This window comes from Dicentrarchus labrax, unplaced genomic scaffold (assembly GCF_905237075.1).
Source record: "Dicentrarchus labrax unplaced genomic scaffold, dlabrax2021, whole genome shotgun sequence".
NCBI lineage: Eukaryota > Metazoa > Chordata > Actinopteri > Moronidae > Dicentrarchus > Dicentrarchus labrax.
In genome coordinates this window covers 17,300,598-17,317,087 of record NW_026136715.1, presented here as the reverse complement: position 1 = coordinate 17,317,087, position 16,490 = coordinate 17,300,598, and the positions used below count along the sequence as shown (strand labels likewise).

Sequence of the window (16,490 nt, the reverse complement as noted above, 5' to 3'; positions counted from 1 at the left end):
TAAGATGCTTTTGCTGATGCAGGGATTAAACCTGCTGATTCTAAGCTGCAGGATATGTTTTAGATTTTGTCCTACCCAGTGTGTACATGTGTTCAAACTCGTCAGGACAGTTGTCACATCTGAAAACATCTTTATTTCATTTTTTCATTTTTTTTACAGTGTATTGCTCCATTTCGCAATAGTGCAAAATTCAATATTTTAAAGTTCTTCATAAATAACAAACATATCATAAATAAACAATTATCACCACATTGAAACAAACTTAAAAAAACAAACTACAGTCACGTTGAAATTGCACAAATGGATTTAAGGTAAGCAATCTTTCTATTTACAGTTCGATCAGCAGAATGGAGGCCAAAGTCTTTTGGTTTCGTGTGCCTTTCTCTGGAAGTCTTCACAGAATAACATCTCCATAAGACCATCATAGCCCCTATTCTACTGGGTCCGCTCTAATAAATGAAAAATAAGGTAGTTGTATAAGATAAACAGAACCGGATTAACAAAATCCTTCAAAACAAAAAAAAAGGAAAGAAAGACAACTTCTCAGAAGTTTGGAATGGTATCACTGCGCTACACATGAAGTGAACTGAACTTGGGTATGAATGGAGTCAAAAAGACTCAAAGTGATCCATTTATGTTAGACAATGCAAGTTCAGTGGTGATATTCCCAAATCATCCACCACAGGTTATATAGCCAGTATATTTGTGGCTAATTATACAATTGTTTCTTGTTCAACTTGCAATAAAGTTGGGTCCGTTTCAACAATGAGGTAATAAAACAAGACACCACACTTGATGTAGTGTGGAAGAGAATATGACAGCACCAAGTGTCAACAGCATTACTCATTAGTGTCGAGTGTTGGTATACTGTAGGTAAACTAGTACTTGCTGCTTTATTGTCAGTTTAAACTGCCATGTGTCCCAAGAATTATATCCACCTCCATGTCCATTTTAAAAATAATTGAGAAGTAGGATAAAGACTGGTCGACAGGTTTGCAAGCAACTAAAGCCTTTTTCACAAATGTAGTGGACATTAGGTGCAGTTTCATGTGAGATTATGCTTGTGGCAGTGAAGAAACATCAAGAAATGCAAATTAAACGCTGCATATCAAAATGCAACAATCAGTCCTCGTAACCAGGAGAAACTCTGAATGCACACAAACCAAACAACTACCTCTCTCACACACTTAGACATTCTCTTTGTCATTTCCATTGACAATATGCACGTTACACACCTAAATAAATATATTAAAAACCCTCTTAAATAGGCAAATGTCTGATCTGTTTCCTTCTCTAAGCATCTTTAAAACAGAATATATTAGAATTTATACATTTTTATAAATAATACATATAAGTTCAACATAATTATTCTCTGTTTATATATATAGATATATATAAAAAAAGATTCGAACTAATTTACAGTTCTGAGGGCCTAACATTTCTGTGTTGTTGGTGTCCATGCTCTCTTGCAGTGTGGGAAGGGTTTATAACATTGCCTGTTACTGCCACCTAGTGTGGCATAGCAGCACTACAACATTTTTATCCTCCTGTTGGGAGTCAATGCCAATATGTAAACATGCATGGTATAACCAGTCGAAAGCTACATTCCAAAAGTAAAAGCATTCAGTTTCTCTTTTTTGTACATTATTGCAAAAAATCCTGACATCAAAAGAAAAAATCTTGCAGAGGACAACAACATCAAACCAAAAACATTTACATCACACATGACAGAATTAAGTGTCCACCACGTTTCACGATGAGTGTGTCAAACACTGTGGGAGTGGTGTGGGGAAAAAAGTGGGGCTTGAGGAAAGATCGGTCATTGTTAATACGTCTGTGTACTCTTGAAGAGAGTGGGAGCTGGAGGTGGAGCTGTACAGTGGAATATCAGGCATCCAGGCAGATACAGGGCAGTCCAGAACTAATGGCAAACTTAGTGGAGAATAGGCAGATTGGTTTGACTATGAAATAAAAAAATCTTTCAGGAATCATCTGGCATCCCTTACGTATTTATGAACAATTTTAAGTTATGTGTGGCACATTTCTTTTGAGATTACAGAATGCTGCGTATTAACGTAGATTGTTTCATTTCAGTTCATGACCTTTTTTGTGATTTTTTTAAACCATGGTTGACCAATCTTTACCAAGAGTGTCACTAATTCTGAAGGGTTCTGTATATTAACCAAGCCAGGAGCCTTATCCACACCTTCCCTCTGTTTCTTCTCTTCCCTCCATTCATTTACCTGTCCACTCCCGCCCTCTTCCTCCTCCCAGTCTCAAACCGAGCAGTTGCGTCTCTTCCCAGAGCCAGTCTGGGCTGTAGCAGCAGAGGCTGAGGTCAGCCAAGCGGTGACCCCGTGTCAAAGGCTGGTGGAGGAAACCGAGAGGGTTGGCGAGGAGGGCGGTGGGAAGTTCAGTAGCTCCAGCACGGCCACGCCCACACTGCTGCGTCGCGTGAACATGCAGGAGGCGGCGACCCATTTGTTGCTGCGTGGGTTGTACTTCTCGATGGAGTTGAGACTGGAGCTGCCGTCGTTACCTCCCACTGCGTATAACCAGCCATCCATAGCCACAAGGTCATGCGTGCTCCTGGAAGAAGGGAAAAAAAAATCAAATTCACTATCTAAATTCCACATGTACTCTGCAGCCTTATTTTTTAAAAACACTGTATTATGATTAATTTTTTAGGCTCTTATCTGGATATTTTTGTTCTGTTTTTTGTTCTGTTTGTTAGCATGTTCTGCTAACTCTAGGGTTTATTACAGAGTGCCAACTGATGGCAGCACCTGTTGAGTGATGATAGATGGAGCTTTGCATGAGCTTTATCATTGATTGTGTTGAAAAACGAAAGATCACAAAAGACACTGATATATAAACAAAAATAAACATAACCTTATAACTATTTATTTATGAGTGATGTTTTTCATCACTCTTCTTATTTACATTCGCCATCATTTCCCTGTTAATCTTTTATTTCATGCTGAACTGTGACTGTTAGCACTTGGTAAAATCTGTCTCAATATGAGCTGTATATATTAATCATTAATCATCCTTCTGACGTTTAAAAATGATGAAATATTACCACAATGGTTTATATGAACATGTGATGAGTTAGTGGTGCGGGTGCTAAAAGCCATGCGTAATGACAGCTGCTCTGATACTATTGGAGAACTTTGCCAAATGCGACACGATCACTTTCTCTTCTTTCTTGTTCCTTTCATTGACAAATAAGGTGGAGGTGGAGCCGGGGCAAGTATCGCTCTGCAAACGGTTGTTGAATGGTGTTTCCACATCCATTTATGGATCATTGTGGAAGTGGAAATTAAGCTCATGCACTCATTGCCACAATGATTGAGATTTATAAACAGAATCAGGCATATGTGCGATTTTTTTCAAATCTGGCGCAAACAGTGCGTATGCATATTTCTGTATTTGTGCGTACGCACAGTTCACAGTCATGAGTCTACAAAGAGTTTCATGAATCTGGCCCCAGGAAGTGCCAATAATACTACTAGTTCATTATTAATTGTAGGACCAGTGGTAAAGTTAATGGTTTGTTAGCAGAGTAAATAAAAATAAAAATAGACAGCAGATCTTTTTGCAACATCAATGAGGATTTTCAAAAGTTCCAGTCATTGTATAGTGAGATTATTTTGGCCAAAACAGTTATTCTGTAATGTTTTCAAACTGCACATTGTGTGAAATGGTGTAGAAGGGTGATAGACTAGTGGTCAATACTGTGTGATGTTTTGAACTGTGTAAATGGAGCCACTCAGCAACAGGATAAGAAAAGCATTCCAAGCCACACAGCTGACTAACACATGGGTTATTCATGGAGCTGCACAGTCAACTGTTGTCAGGTTTCCCTGCTCCTACAGTACAACGACTCACACAGAAGAAAGTGTATGTGTGTGTCCAGGGGCCTCTGCTGGTGTGTCCTCAAATCCAAGACCAAGCTACATCTCTAAAGCTCCCTTCCTGATGCCGATCTTGTATGAATACAATGCTGTGAGTGTGTGAATGCACACCCACTTTGAGAATCACCCGCAAGACAAGTTTCATCTTCTAAGAAATAAGAAATTGTCTACTGTTATGGAAAATAGGTCATTTGATGTTTATGCCGTAAGACGGTTTAGGCAGTAAGGAAGACATCCAAATGCCCCAAATCTCTCGCCTTCAAGAGTAAAGATTTTCCACAGAGCAAAATAATCACAGCAGGGGTACCCGTTTGACAAGCTCCATGAAGACAGCGCTACAGTTTTGTTCTTTCGCTTTTCAAAAGGAGATTTTATCTTCTTCTATTTAGGTTAAGGCAATTCTGGGATTTTGTCTGTGGGTACCACATTGTTTCTCAAATACAAATCAACCCCCTCCCACACCAAGGTGTCATATGTTCATTATGAAGCTTAAAAATAAGGATAAAAGCTGTACAAGCCTTAACGAAAATATATAGCACAGTTGGAGGCCGATGCATTTCAGCCTTTCATTACTGTGAGCTGAACTTTGGCAGATGGAACAGTAGAACCGTGTCATCCTGACAGCTCAGTTGACTAAGGTGTGTCTCATTTCATTGAATTAATTTAATTAAATTCCCTTGATCCATCACAAGTCCTTTATCATCTCCTCACCCATCTTTTCTCTCTATCTCTCTCAACTGCACAGTATCATAAACAAATACATTTAGCTGCAAGCTGCTTCATTACTCGCTCTGGTGGTTCTTGTCTCTAAAATCTGACAAGGGGGTTGTCCATGTCAAACATTTATCTCTGTAGAGCTTATGATTGCTTTCACTCTCTCATGTTTGAAGTGAGTTGCTAAAGTTAGAAATGTTGTATTTGCTACATTGTTCACATTTGTTAGAGTTGATTTCACACACAACTGTTTTCAAAGTCGCATTTCCACTGCAGGAGCTTTCCCCAGGGACTATTAACCTTTGGAGGAACTCCACCACAGGAACCAGGGTCTAAATTAAGTTCTGGGGACATTATTTTACCCCCCTGCCCCAAAAGTCCCTGCTCAGGGGGGTAGTACATTCCAAAAGTACAGGAACTTTGGGGGTGGGTTAGATATTTAATTTTATTTTTTCAAAATCTGCAGCTGAAAACCAGTTTGTTTTATGTTCATTGTGCTTCAACATGGAGTTACAGAAGAAAGCATAAAATAGATGGACTGACAACGAAGTTCAGGCCTTTTTTTTCCTCACTGTACCTGGACGCGACTACTATGTTTTATATAAATTATGGGTGGAGGCTGACCTTCGTATGTTCATGGGGGCCACTCCCTCCCAGGTGTTAGTCTTGGGGTTGAACCGCTCCACAGAGTTCAGGCAGCTGGTGCCGTCATTCCCTCCTGCGACATACAGCATGCCGTCCAGCACTGCCACCCCAGCACTGCTGCGCCGACTCAGCATGTTGGCAATGGCTGTCCACGTGTTGCTCTGCTCATTAAACAAAGAGAGACTGAGCATTGGTCACATGTTCATAGATTTATAAATAGTGTATGATTTTGCCTCCACAATTACTTGATCCTGGCAACAGACAAGTTGCTTTGATGATACATTTACCAGCATAGAATTTACCTGGGGGTCATATTTCTCCACCGTTGCGAGATGTGAGGAGCTGTCATAACCTCCCACTGCGTACAAGTTGCCATCTGGAGGGGAAAAGGGAGTAAACACTCAGAATGTAAATATTAGCAGATGAATACCAAGTTGGCAACTCCCTCTTGATTTCAGACATCAAAATGCAGACAGCGCTATATAAACACACAGAAGAACAGCGTGTTCATAACATAATGTTCTGGGGAGTTCCTACCCAGAGTTGCTACTCGGACGTATCTCCTACGGGTGCTCATGGCAGCTATTGAGGTCCATGTACTAGTCAGAGGGTCGTAACGCTCTGCACTGAAAGAGGAGAAAAAGACTTGAACATAACGACACTGTAGGGTTGGCCTATTGACATAAACTAAACTGTCTTTAAGACCTGGGGCCTCATTTATAAAACAGACTTAATCAATTTTGATCTTAAGTATGACTCGCATATAAGTAGTTATTTATAAAACCTTACATTGATATGGAAATGATCTTATCTCTAACACCTGAAAGGGCCTTTTTCTGCAATACAGAGCCTTCAGTCGTGACCTATAAAGCTGCTCTTTCACTATAAAGTGAAATTTATTGCACGATTATATATAGAAATATTAACTTTTCCATTGTGTTTTCTGTACTTTCAGCAGTGAGTTACAGATGAATGCAAAGGGAAACCTCTAACTGCATACTGCCATTAGAAACAGAGTACAATTAGCTGATAATTAGCATCAGCCACCATCAGTAATCAATACACACACGTTATTATACCATTAATCAAACCAATAATAGCAGTCAACGTCAGACAACCTTATCATACTTTGTGGTGTAGTGGTAATAGTTGTTAAAAGACACAGCAGTTTAAAAAGCCCCCTGCGTTCTCCAGGAAAACCTATTATGACAAACTATCATTAAGAAATATGACATAACAATTCCTTACGTATCTGTAAAAGAACAAAACTATAAACATAAGATAAAATGTATCATATGTTGACAGTCTTCTTGTCAATTTAACATCAATGTAATCCATTAAAATAAACTGTATTTCTGTACAGACATAACATTTTGTTGCCTCAACTCGCCAGCCTCCATTGGTCAGCTGTGCTTAGTGGGAGAAGACAGCAGGACTGAGAGTTGAACCGTTTAAAAAATTAAGATGTCTCACTAAATTAAGTGCTGGTTGGTGGATCAAATACACGCTGAATTAAACACACTCATAGCACAGTTCATTCAGTCTATCGCCTGTGTGTCTTTTGGTCCATCCAAGCACACCGTCAGAAATGATCCAAGACTAAATTCAAGTATAAATCTAAGAACATGTTTATAAATGAGGCTCCTGGCCTAGAAAACAGCGTCTAGACAAACAAAAATGTTGCAACAACATTCAACAGCGTATCAAATCTATCAGGAATGTTCAGCATTCATCACCAACATGCCTGTCCGTGTGTACCTATTGAGGCAGGAAGCTCCATCATAACCTCCAGCAGCGTACAGCAGGCCATGTAGGACGGCTACACCCAGACAGCTTCGTCGTGTTCCCATGGAAACCTCAGGTTGCCAGGAGTTAGTAATGGGGTCGTAGGACTCCACGGTGGCGAGGTCTGAGGTTCCATCATACCTGAAGAGGTGTGAATGTAAATTATTCAGAAACGGCTATTGAATGATTAAAATGACAACATTGCCTTAAATAAATAAATTAAAAATTCAATGAATGTCAATAGGAGAACGTTAAACAGGCATTTTGCATTAAGAAAAGCTGTTAGAGCTTATCAAGAGCACAAGGAATGAATAGTTTTTGTATCACTCAGGATCATTTTAAATGTAAGTCAGCTACATGTTCCTCCTGCCAAAGCTTTACAAAAGTTAGCTTTACTATAGATCTCACAATGCAATGCTAGTTTTAGGTCGAAGGTCAACACTACTGTTCTCACCACTCACCCTCCGACAGCATAAAGTCTGTTCCCAATGGCTGCGACACCCACCCGTGCCCGCCGAGTGGACATGGATGCCACCATGTGCCAGCGATCTGTCCTGGTGTCGTACGCCTCACAGTCTCCATGGATGGCAAACAGGCTGCCCCCACCTGCAGACACACACACACACACACACACACACACACACACACACACACACACACACACACACACACACACACACACACACACACACACACACACACACAGCATGGTGAAAAAACAAACCTTTGACGTGAAGCAGTCATTTGATTAAAAATAAATTAAAAAATAAAATAAAATAATAATAATAATAATTTGGAACATGATTTTGGCCAATAAGTGCAAAGGTTTGATGATTTTCGCTGATACCCAGGTTGACTCCTGGGCTCAAGTTGCAGTCTTTATTGTGGTTCAGAAATGGCTCTTTTTATTTCCTATTTATATGGTTTAGTTTAAAACTTTGAAGCTATGCAAGGAGACGGTAGTAAAAGCTTAACTAAATGATATATTGTAATATTGTGGAACAGTATCTCTATGAATACTGTGACAATATTTCAAGGGGAAATTGCTGATTGTAAGACAGGTGCTGTCAATTTAAAGTTAATTTGAGATTTATATATCACAGGTACCTGAGTTACAAATGGGCTTATTTGAACCTGCGTAAGCAACGTTTTTCTATGCTCAGTATCTTATGAATCAAACTTAAGCACACCATCAGAAATTACCTTAGGACTCAAGTGTAAATCTAAGAACATTTTAATAAATGAGGCCCCTGGGAGACATTTAAGCTATTATATTACAATACTATAAAAATCACAGACAGCGTCTAGTCTCTCATACTTATATCAGTATTTTTATCTCCCAGCTGTAAAAAAGCTGATGTTTGCATACTTTATGAGTGACATCAGAGGCTAAAGTTAATTGATGTGTGGCCTAAGTGTACCCTAATGGGTACCTTCAGGGGCACACTGACCAACGGCGAAGAGCACAGGGCTGGCGCCCTCACAGCGTCGCGGGCGTGTCCGGCTGTTGCTGAGGACTCCCCTCTGCTCAGGCATCAGGTGATACTTGAGAGCCTCAATCAGCAGGTCCTTGCACTCCGAGTGGTGACGCACCAGCAGCTCCGTGTCCACATTGCTCATTAGAAAGTCTCGCCTCAGCAGCGGCAGCCGCACACACTTCATCAGCTAACGGGGCAGAGAGAAGGAGGTAAGGGTGTGTTAGGGTCAGGAGAGGAGGAAATGTGATGGACCTGTTTTTTAGATTATAGTCAACACTAAAAAAACATTGTGTACAGAGATTTCCTCAGGTGAGAGGAGACAAGTCTTACCCAAGGTACGTGTTGCCTGCGTCCATCGATATCATGTTTCACCCAGCTCAACACAGCCCGGTACACTTCCTCTTCAGATGGCACGTTGAGATTGTCACTGGAGATCAAATCCAGGACCTGGATGGAAAAAACAGCAGATGGATAGAGACATTTATAATCAATTACAAGAGCAACTTAAAATTCAAACTCATAGTGCCTTTAATTCAACGGTGACCATCAGAGAAGCACTTGCAGAAGCAAAAAGCAGACCAAACATGTCAACACACAGGATGTTGTACCTGACGTTATCTGCTGAACTGTTGCCTCTCTTCCTTCCTCCTCTCTTATCTCACTTTGTTTTCTGTGCTTAAAATTTAAGACTAAAGGGCAGAGCTCTGTTTTTTCTGCATTGTTTCAAAATTAAATTTAGTTGAATCAACTAGGGTTGCAAACTGTAAGCACTTTCCTTAATCACTCATTGGTAATGTTAACTAACAATCAATTCATTGTAATAAAAAAACATAAAAAGGTTCATTTCCACAGCAACATAATGCATATTCTCTGACAGCACTGCATAGCCCATTAAACATAATAAGCTGTAGAGGCCTAGACATATTAAATACGTCATTGAATATGAGGTTACATGCAGTGTGTGCTGATAAAAATAATCTCCGCTAGCATGTAGTCTGATAAGACAAACAACCAAATGAAACCCTGCAACAAGAGAATAGAACAAATATCTTTTTTTGGGGGGGCTTTTATTGTCTTTATGATAGTGACAACTGGAGATAGACAGGAAAGGGGGACAGAGAGAGGGGATGACACACAGCAAAGGGCCGCAGGTCAGATTCGAACCCTGGGCCGCTGCAGCAAGGACTCAGCCTCAGTACATAGGTCGCCAGCTCTACCCACTGAGCTAACCGGGCGCCCTGAATAGAACAAATATCTAATTCTGATAGCTCGAATGTAATAGGAGACATGTTGTTCATATTTCAGATTATTGTTAGATAGCAGATCGATTCAATGAATTGTTTGATCAAATTCTTAATGACCAATTAATCGATCGTCAATTAATCGTTATCGTCCCAAAAAAAAAACATCAACAAATTTATAATGAAGTGAAACAAAATAATTTCAGGCACCATTTTAACTTTGACCATTAACTCATAAATACCCGTTCGTTATATTAAGGTCTGTATGTGTGAAGCGGGTCTGTGATATATTTAAGTTACCACTGCGTGTGTGTCTGTGGCAAAACGAGTGCTGCAGTCTGAGTGGCTGGCTGGCTGGCACTGTTCCCAGATTCAACCCAATGCTGGCAGGGCTGGGTGGGGCCAGAGCAGCCAGCTGCTGCTACTGTCTTGCTGACCAGATCAGGGCAACAGTTAGCAGCCTCCCAGGAAAAGCGTCCACTAATCCACAGTCACACTGAGAAATACTGCTGCTGCCCCACCCTGCAGTCCCCCTTATCTCTGCATACACACACTGCATCACATTAACTCAAACAATGTTTGTGTGTGTGTGTGTGTGTGTGTGTGTGTGTGGAGGAGATGTAAAAGGAAATTGGTTTTAGGAGTGTATTAACTGTGCTTGTAGTATGGCGGAGAGCATAAGAGATGTATGAATGAAAAAGGGTTTCAGCTGTGTCAAGATGTCCTTATACACTACACACACCGTAATTACGATGCATCCATCCTTTATTGTCTACATATTGCCACCAATATGTGAGGCTACATCACTGAAGCATCACCAAAGCAGACTAGTCACTGCCATGTCATGCCTTGCCACTTCCTTCACAGAACATGGAAAGAAATATGGGGCATATTTCAAAGCTCTGTGAACTCAGAGTCCTTTAGAACAGCCAGTACATAAATTCATATCTGGTGTGGATTTAGACGCAGACAGACACAGAACAGCTGCAGACAGAATGGGGCGGTGAGCCAAAGGAAAAGAGAGACAGAAGAATAGAAACAAAGAAAAGAAAATGGTCTATTTTTAATCTGTCTTTATGCAGCTTAACTTGAACTGTTTTAATGGACTGTGCCCACACACTCCTATTGCAGATTCAGTCTCAGGGCTTTGAAGGCCACAGACAGAGAGACTGAAGCACAATCTCTTTACTTTACTGTGGGGATTGTTCCTTAGAGACGCAAGGAGATAATGGGAAAGATGATGCTGCTGGCAGCTGTTTGTTACTTGTTTTCACCACTACTTTAATTCCTTGTCACCTGGAAAGGCTCAACAGGCATTTGTTTGAAAAAGAAACCATTTCCTGTAAGACATGATGCAGTTTTTTTCCTTTATCAAAACCCCTCTTACACTCGCCTACAGGAACGCGCCTCCCTCTGGACTTTTACATGTAATCTGAAATCGTGAGGCTATTTATTAAAAACATAAAAAACAACTAAAAATGAAAAAGGATAAAAGATCAAACATTACGTAAACAATTGAGTTTGTAAACTGGTTTGATGCTTATACTTTAAATCCTCAAGCCGTTTAACTCCTGTAATAACAAACAGGAGTCCTGCAGACTTGTAAATGAATTTTGGAGTGGGACCTCCCTTTTGTTTAAATTTGGAAAGGAGACTGTGCCTACATTGTTTCTTTAACCTTTAACAATCAAGGTAGTTTCTTTGGGAACAATGCAGTTGACTAAATGGCTAACACTGATTTAGCAAGCGTAAATCTAACATAAATCCCCCAAAATGTTTGCTTTAATATGGTAGCAGTAAAAAATATCGGAACCAAAAAAGAAACCCTCATTAAGTATATTAATCAGACAGAGACGTAAACAATGGCGTTATTTTCTATAAACAGTACAGCGGCTGTGTAAATGTCACTAGCTTTGCATAACTACCGCTTCCAGGACAGGAACCACAGTGCTGTCACTGCTGTGCCCAGCTAATGAATAAGTGATAGTTTGGCTACGCTGATGTGCCAGATGAAGTAGTCCATGGCAGCACATCGGGATGATAAAACCACAAGAGACAGCGATAGATGTAGCTAGCTGAGGAAGGAGAGAGGTCCACCTAATGAATGTTAAAATCACATCGGCATGCTTGTAGCCATTTCCCTCAATGGAACCTCTGATGAAAAACATGACGGGTTTCGATACATGTACTAGTGAGGAAAAGGTGATAAGCATGCAGGAGCTGAATGAAGTGCTTAATCTTTGTGTTTTCTTTGTCATATATATTAGCAACTAGATGAATTACTCAAGTAGAGCCACTGAGGGGTAGTAAGCAGCAAGTTGTTAAACCACAAGTCAATAATCTTTTGTCATTAACTCATAATGAATTACATTTTAAGGTAATATGACTCCCACCAGTTGTCACAAAGTGAACTGGGACTAGCATTGATCAGGAAGTGTTTCTGCTTACTGGTCAGTGGCTTTTAGATTGAGGAAGGTTCCCCTGGGGTTGGCTATAACAATGCTGCTAAATGGTAAGTATATCACCATTGTGACAGAGGAAGCAATTTCCAGTAGCACTGTATATTTCCCACCATGAATAAGCCAACGTTGAAACTACTGTCTATAAAAAGCACCAGTTGGCAGAAGACACAGCAGGAGAAAGACAAAGCTTCACCCCTACCTGTTTCAGTGGCAGCAGCATGAACTCTTCTGTCTTGGACACCTCCACAAAGTGCTGCAGGACATACTTGTGTGCGGACTTGAGCAGGTCGCTGCAGGAGTGCGTGTCAGCAAATCCTCGGATGCCCAGGCAGTTGGAGGGGTCCAGCTGGCTGAGGAGGAACTTACAGCAGGCGTCCCGCACCCCGTTGAGCTGCAGCAGGCTGGCTGCTGGGAGCAACGTCTAGGAAGAGTTGAATTTCAGGTGGAAATACACCGTGAGTCGTCAGAAGTGAGAAATAGGAATCAAATCAAAATTATAGATTTGACCATCTTCTCTATAGATCTGAAATCTTCCACCCTACCTGCACGTTGCCTTCCCCGACCACAATCTCTGCTGTGTAGGCATACTGGACCAGCTGCTCCAGAGCCTGAGAGTCAATGTCATGTAGGGTCACATGGGTCTGCCGACTCTCCGACATCTCATCTGAATGACCACACAGAACGAGGGTGGTTATATTTTTTTTCCACAAGTTATAACCAGTTAAAAGCCTCCCTGTTCCTAATGTATACAGCACTGCTGCCAAATGTGAGCATTGCTCATTTGTTGCTGTCCATTCAATCAGCTGTGTGTGTGGAGGATTTTGAAATTCTATACATTCTTGCCCAGTGTGGGTGTTCCTGCAGAACTCGGTGTCAGGAGGCTCTACATCAACAGTCGAATGTTTAATCTCCTCTAGTTTGAAGAAACTGTAAACATAATATCTGCAAGGGGAGCTGTGCTTTTGCTGTTCGAATGATCATGAAAGATCAGCAGATTCTGTTAACATGGGCTAATTAGGGACTTGGTCAGACGAGAGGAAGCCTAGCAGCTGAGTCTCAAAGCCAGACAACTGACTGTCTGGAGACACATTGTACCTTCACAAAGGTCTAGTGTCAGGAGGAAATCTGAGACTAGACCTCATTTGACCACCTGTGCCCCAGACAGGAAGATGGGGAAGGAAGCAATGATGCTGAAAGGATGAGTTGATGAGTTGTTGTGTCATCAAACTCTGAGCAACAGAGCAAAATTATGTGTTGGCATGATGTCAGAGCTTCCAACGTCTGAGGCATGCAACATCGACTTTAGGGATAAAAGCACAAAGTGAAGTGTAAACAGGGGACGACGTGGACTGAACTCACTGGTAAACATAGCGTGGAAGTAGGGGCTGCAGGATGCCAGCACCACTTTGTGCGCCTTGATTTCTTTGTTGGAGACATGGAGCACAATGTCACACAGCAAGCCGCGCTGTCGCATCCTGTTCATGGACACGAAAGAGTCGTGGTAGTGCCGCTTTGAATTGTGCGAGATGCTGTGGCCATCGCGGTTGAGCAGCTGCATGCCCCCTTCCATCATGGTGCCTGATGTGGCGGTCGCGGGCTCCTGCCTCGGCCGCACTCTGGGCAACTGAAACATGTAGAAAAACAGTTTCATATCAGTTAATACCAAGTCATAAAAAAAATTGTCTTTTGTCATCAGAGAAAATATCCACCTGCAAGGGCTTAGTTTATTTGCAAGGATGCAGGTGTTATGACAGGTGTCCTGAGCGATCATTGTACCCAGTGTTCCTGTTATAGTACCCATCCTGACAGCTATGACAATTTCAGTACAATTACAAAGTGTAGTAAGTTGGCTGGCCTGGTTATTTGACATTCAGTGTCAAGACTGATTAAATTGCATTATGACAAAAGGAAGAAGATGGACATTATGCCATAAACTAGAATAAAATCAATGCATGCTTCTCATCTATTGGACTGTCTTGGTTTGTCTAATTGACTGCTGACTAGCGAATTTAATTGCACCAGAATTAGCTGTAAAACCCCCCCACATCACCCCAGCTGCAGCCTCGGACAGGCAGGGTGGGAGGAGAGAAGGATGTAGCCTGAGTTAGCCTTTTCCTTTGTACTCTCATATGCCCTGCTCTCGGATTGGAGAACACACTTCAGAATGTTGCATAACCATCATCACGCGGCATCTTAGAAGTTGTTGTTTGTTGAATATTTAGGATGCTAAACCGGACATCACAGACCTAAAACAGACTTCAAGAGGAAAATATTTCAGTCTTGTACTGAATTTGATGCTATGATACCTTACAAGGTATATGAGCTCAGGCCCACTATTTTGAAAAGTGTAAAGTAAGGTACTCTTCCTCCTCTGATGGAGAGTTTTCAAATAATGTGTTGTTTAAAATATCCCTAACTGGGTAAATATAACTACTATTTTACACCATATAGCCTGCTCTACGACTTACTTTTCATTTAAAATTAATTATTCCTGTTTGTAAATATAAAGACTTTTTAGTAACAATAACACAAGGTTGTTAGGACAAATAGGCAGCCATCACAGCCTCATTAGGGAAAATGTATCAGTTTCCCTAATCAGTCAAGTCCAAGAAATGCAACCATCTAGGCTGAAAAACAACAACATAAATATTATTGATTGAGTAAAGTTGAGTTTCACGTGTCTTACTCCAGACAAATAGAGAATTCACTGAGTATCAATGCATCATAATTATGTTGTCATCTGTTCAGTGACTATTCTCTTTCTAAATACTCTGCACTGTCCCACTGAGGACCATCTCAAATGTCACCACAGCTGCCTGGCGACTAGCTTTGGGTCCCATTTTCCGAAACACAATAGACCACAAAAACACACCAGCCGTGTTCCTCTATGAGGGAACAATCTGCTCTCATGCCCATGGGAATAACATGAGACAATGCTGCAAATTGAGACATGCATACACAGGAGGTTGAGGCAGAAGTGAAATCACAATTGTCACAGTTAAAACTAACAGAGTAAAGCACTTGTCTTATTCATCCCAGGCTTGTCTCTTAAAATCTTCCCTTGCCTCTCTGGCTCAAAACCTTGTCTGACATCCACACAACGGGTCTGTGGCTCCTTGACAAACACACACAATCTTGACAGATGAACAAATGTTGCACTGCAATCTATTTTGGACAGAAGGAGGTTTCTATTCATACATCAGCCTCCTTATGTGATCTGAAGAGACCCCAACCCCCACTCCATCTATTTTGAATAACAGCAGCTACCAGCTGCAGCAGCAGCAATAGAAAGAATGAATGTGTTATTTCTTTACCGGTGGTAGTGTTGCGGTTATCCTTGCACACAGTGTCTTCCTCGGTGTGATGGGGGATAAATCAGCAGCTGTCGCAGTCAGATTGGTTTAAAACTGGTACCAGTGTCTGACTATCTGTCCATATTCTGACTCAAGCATACGAGATATGAAGAAAGCCTCTGTTTTGTGCTGTATGCGGTTGACGTCAATGCAAAAAAACTGCATGAAAGCTGACATCGGTTTGTTAAGGTGGAGCTGGATCTGCCGCAGGTGGAAGTGGAAACGCTGCTCTCGCTCTTTAAATGTCCTGCCGTGGGGCGGAAGAGGCACGCGAGAAGCACACAGGAAGTTATTTCTCACGCGCAAATGTCAAGTTTTGACACTGGATGTTTGTTTATTATTTGACGTGACACACGCGACCTTAAGCGCCCCTTTTGTCTGGTCAGAGTCCGGAAGTGCGTTCGATAAATTCATCTCAGCCAGCGCGGAGGGCGGGGTCTTACGTAGAAGCGCCGTGATTGGTCAGAACCAGCATCGGTTAGCATGGACAGCTAAATCAAACACACAGCGAACAACGTTTATAAACTCAATACACATCGTTTTATTCGCTTGGTGGTAACTATGAGTGTGTGAGTCACTGCTCAAACTAAATAAAAGTAATCGCCGCTAATGTCCCACTCTGTTAGCTAACGTTAGCCGAGTCTGCGGGAGAATTAAATAAAAACACTCACCACCAGCCGCCGTCGGTGTCGATGTGACAGCGAGGATTTCTTCCTGTTTGTAAGCTCGCCCAGCTTTGTGGCTGTTTAAGGCAACAGATTAAAAACTAACAAGGAGAAATGTCCCTCGTCCACAGCTGCTCATTTAATTTAAACCTCACGTGTGGCATCAAAACACCGCTTCTTCTCCGACGAGCAACTTTGACACTGTAATTTCGAGGTTGTCGTGCTCGCCG

The 16,490-nt window shown here is 41.5% G+C and overlaps 1 protein-coding gene across 3 annotated transcripts; it reads right to left on the bottom strand.

Annotated features, from left to right (window-relative positions):
• Nucleotides 1–110: 110 nt before the first annotated feature.
• Nucleotides 111–16,428, bottom strand: klhl17 (kelch-like family member 17). Of its 3 annotated transcripts, none has more exons than XM_051424245.1 (12): nucleotides 16,267–16,428; nucleotides 13,602–13,866; nucleotides 12,785–12,906; nucleotides 12,442–12,663; nucleotides 8,870–8,986; nucleotides 8,495–8,726; nucleotides 7,523–7,667; nucleotides 7,035–7,202; nucleotides 5,814–5,902; nucleotides 5,579–5,652; nucleotides 5,256–5,437; nucleotides 111–2,589 (listed from the first exon to the last, which is right to left on the bottom strand). In XM_051424245.1, exons 2-12 carry the CDS (start codon nucleotides 13,813–13,815, stop codon nucleotides 2,361–2,363), a joined length of 1,794 nt encoding a protein of 597 aa, XP_051280205.1. In that variant the 5' UTR covers nucleotides 13,816–13,866; nucleotides 16,267–16,428; the 3' UTR covers nucleotides 111–2,360. The 3 variants fall into 3 exon arrangements, with proteins under 3 accessions (XP_051280205.1, XP_051280204.1, XP_051280206.1); XM_051424244.1 differs by lacking the exon at nucleotides 16,267–16,428 and adding an exon at nucleotides 15,557–16,130; XM_051424246.1 differs by lacking the exon at nucleotides 16,267–16,428 and adding an exon at nucleotides 15,557–16,126 and having other exon boundaries at nucleotides 8,513–8,726.
• Between the last annotated feature and the right edge of the window lie 62 nt (nucleotides 16,429–16,490).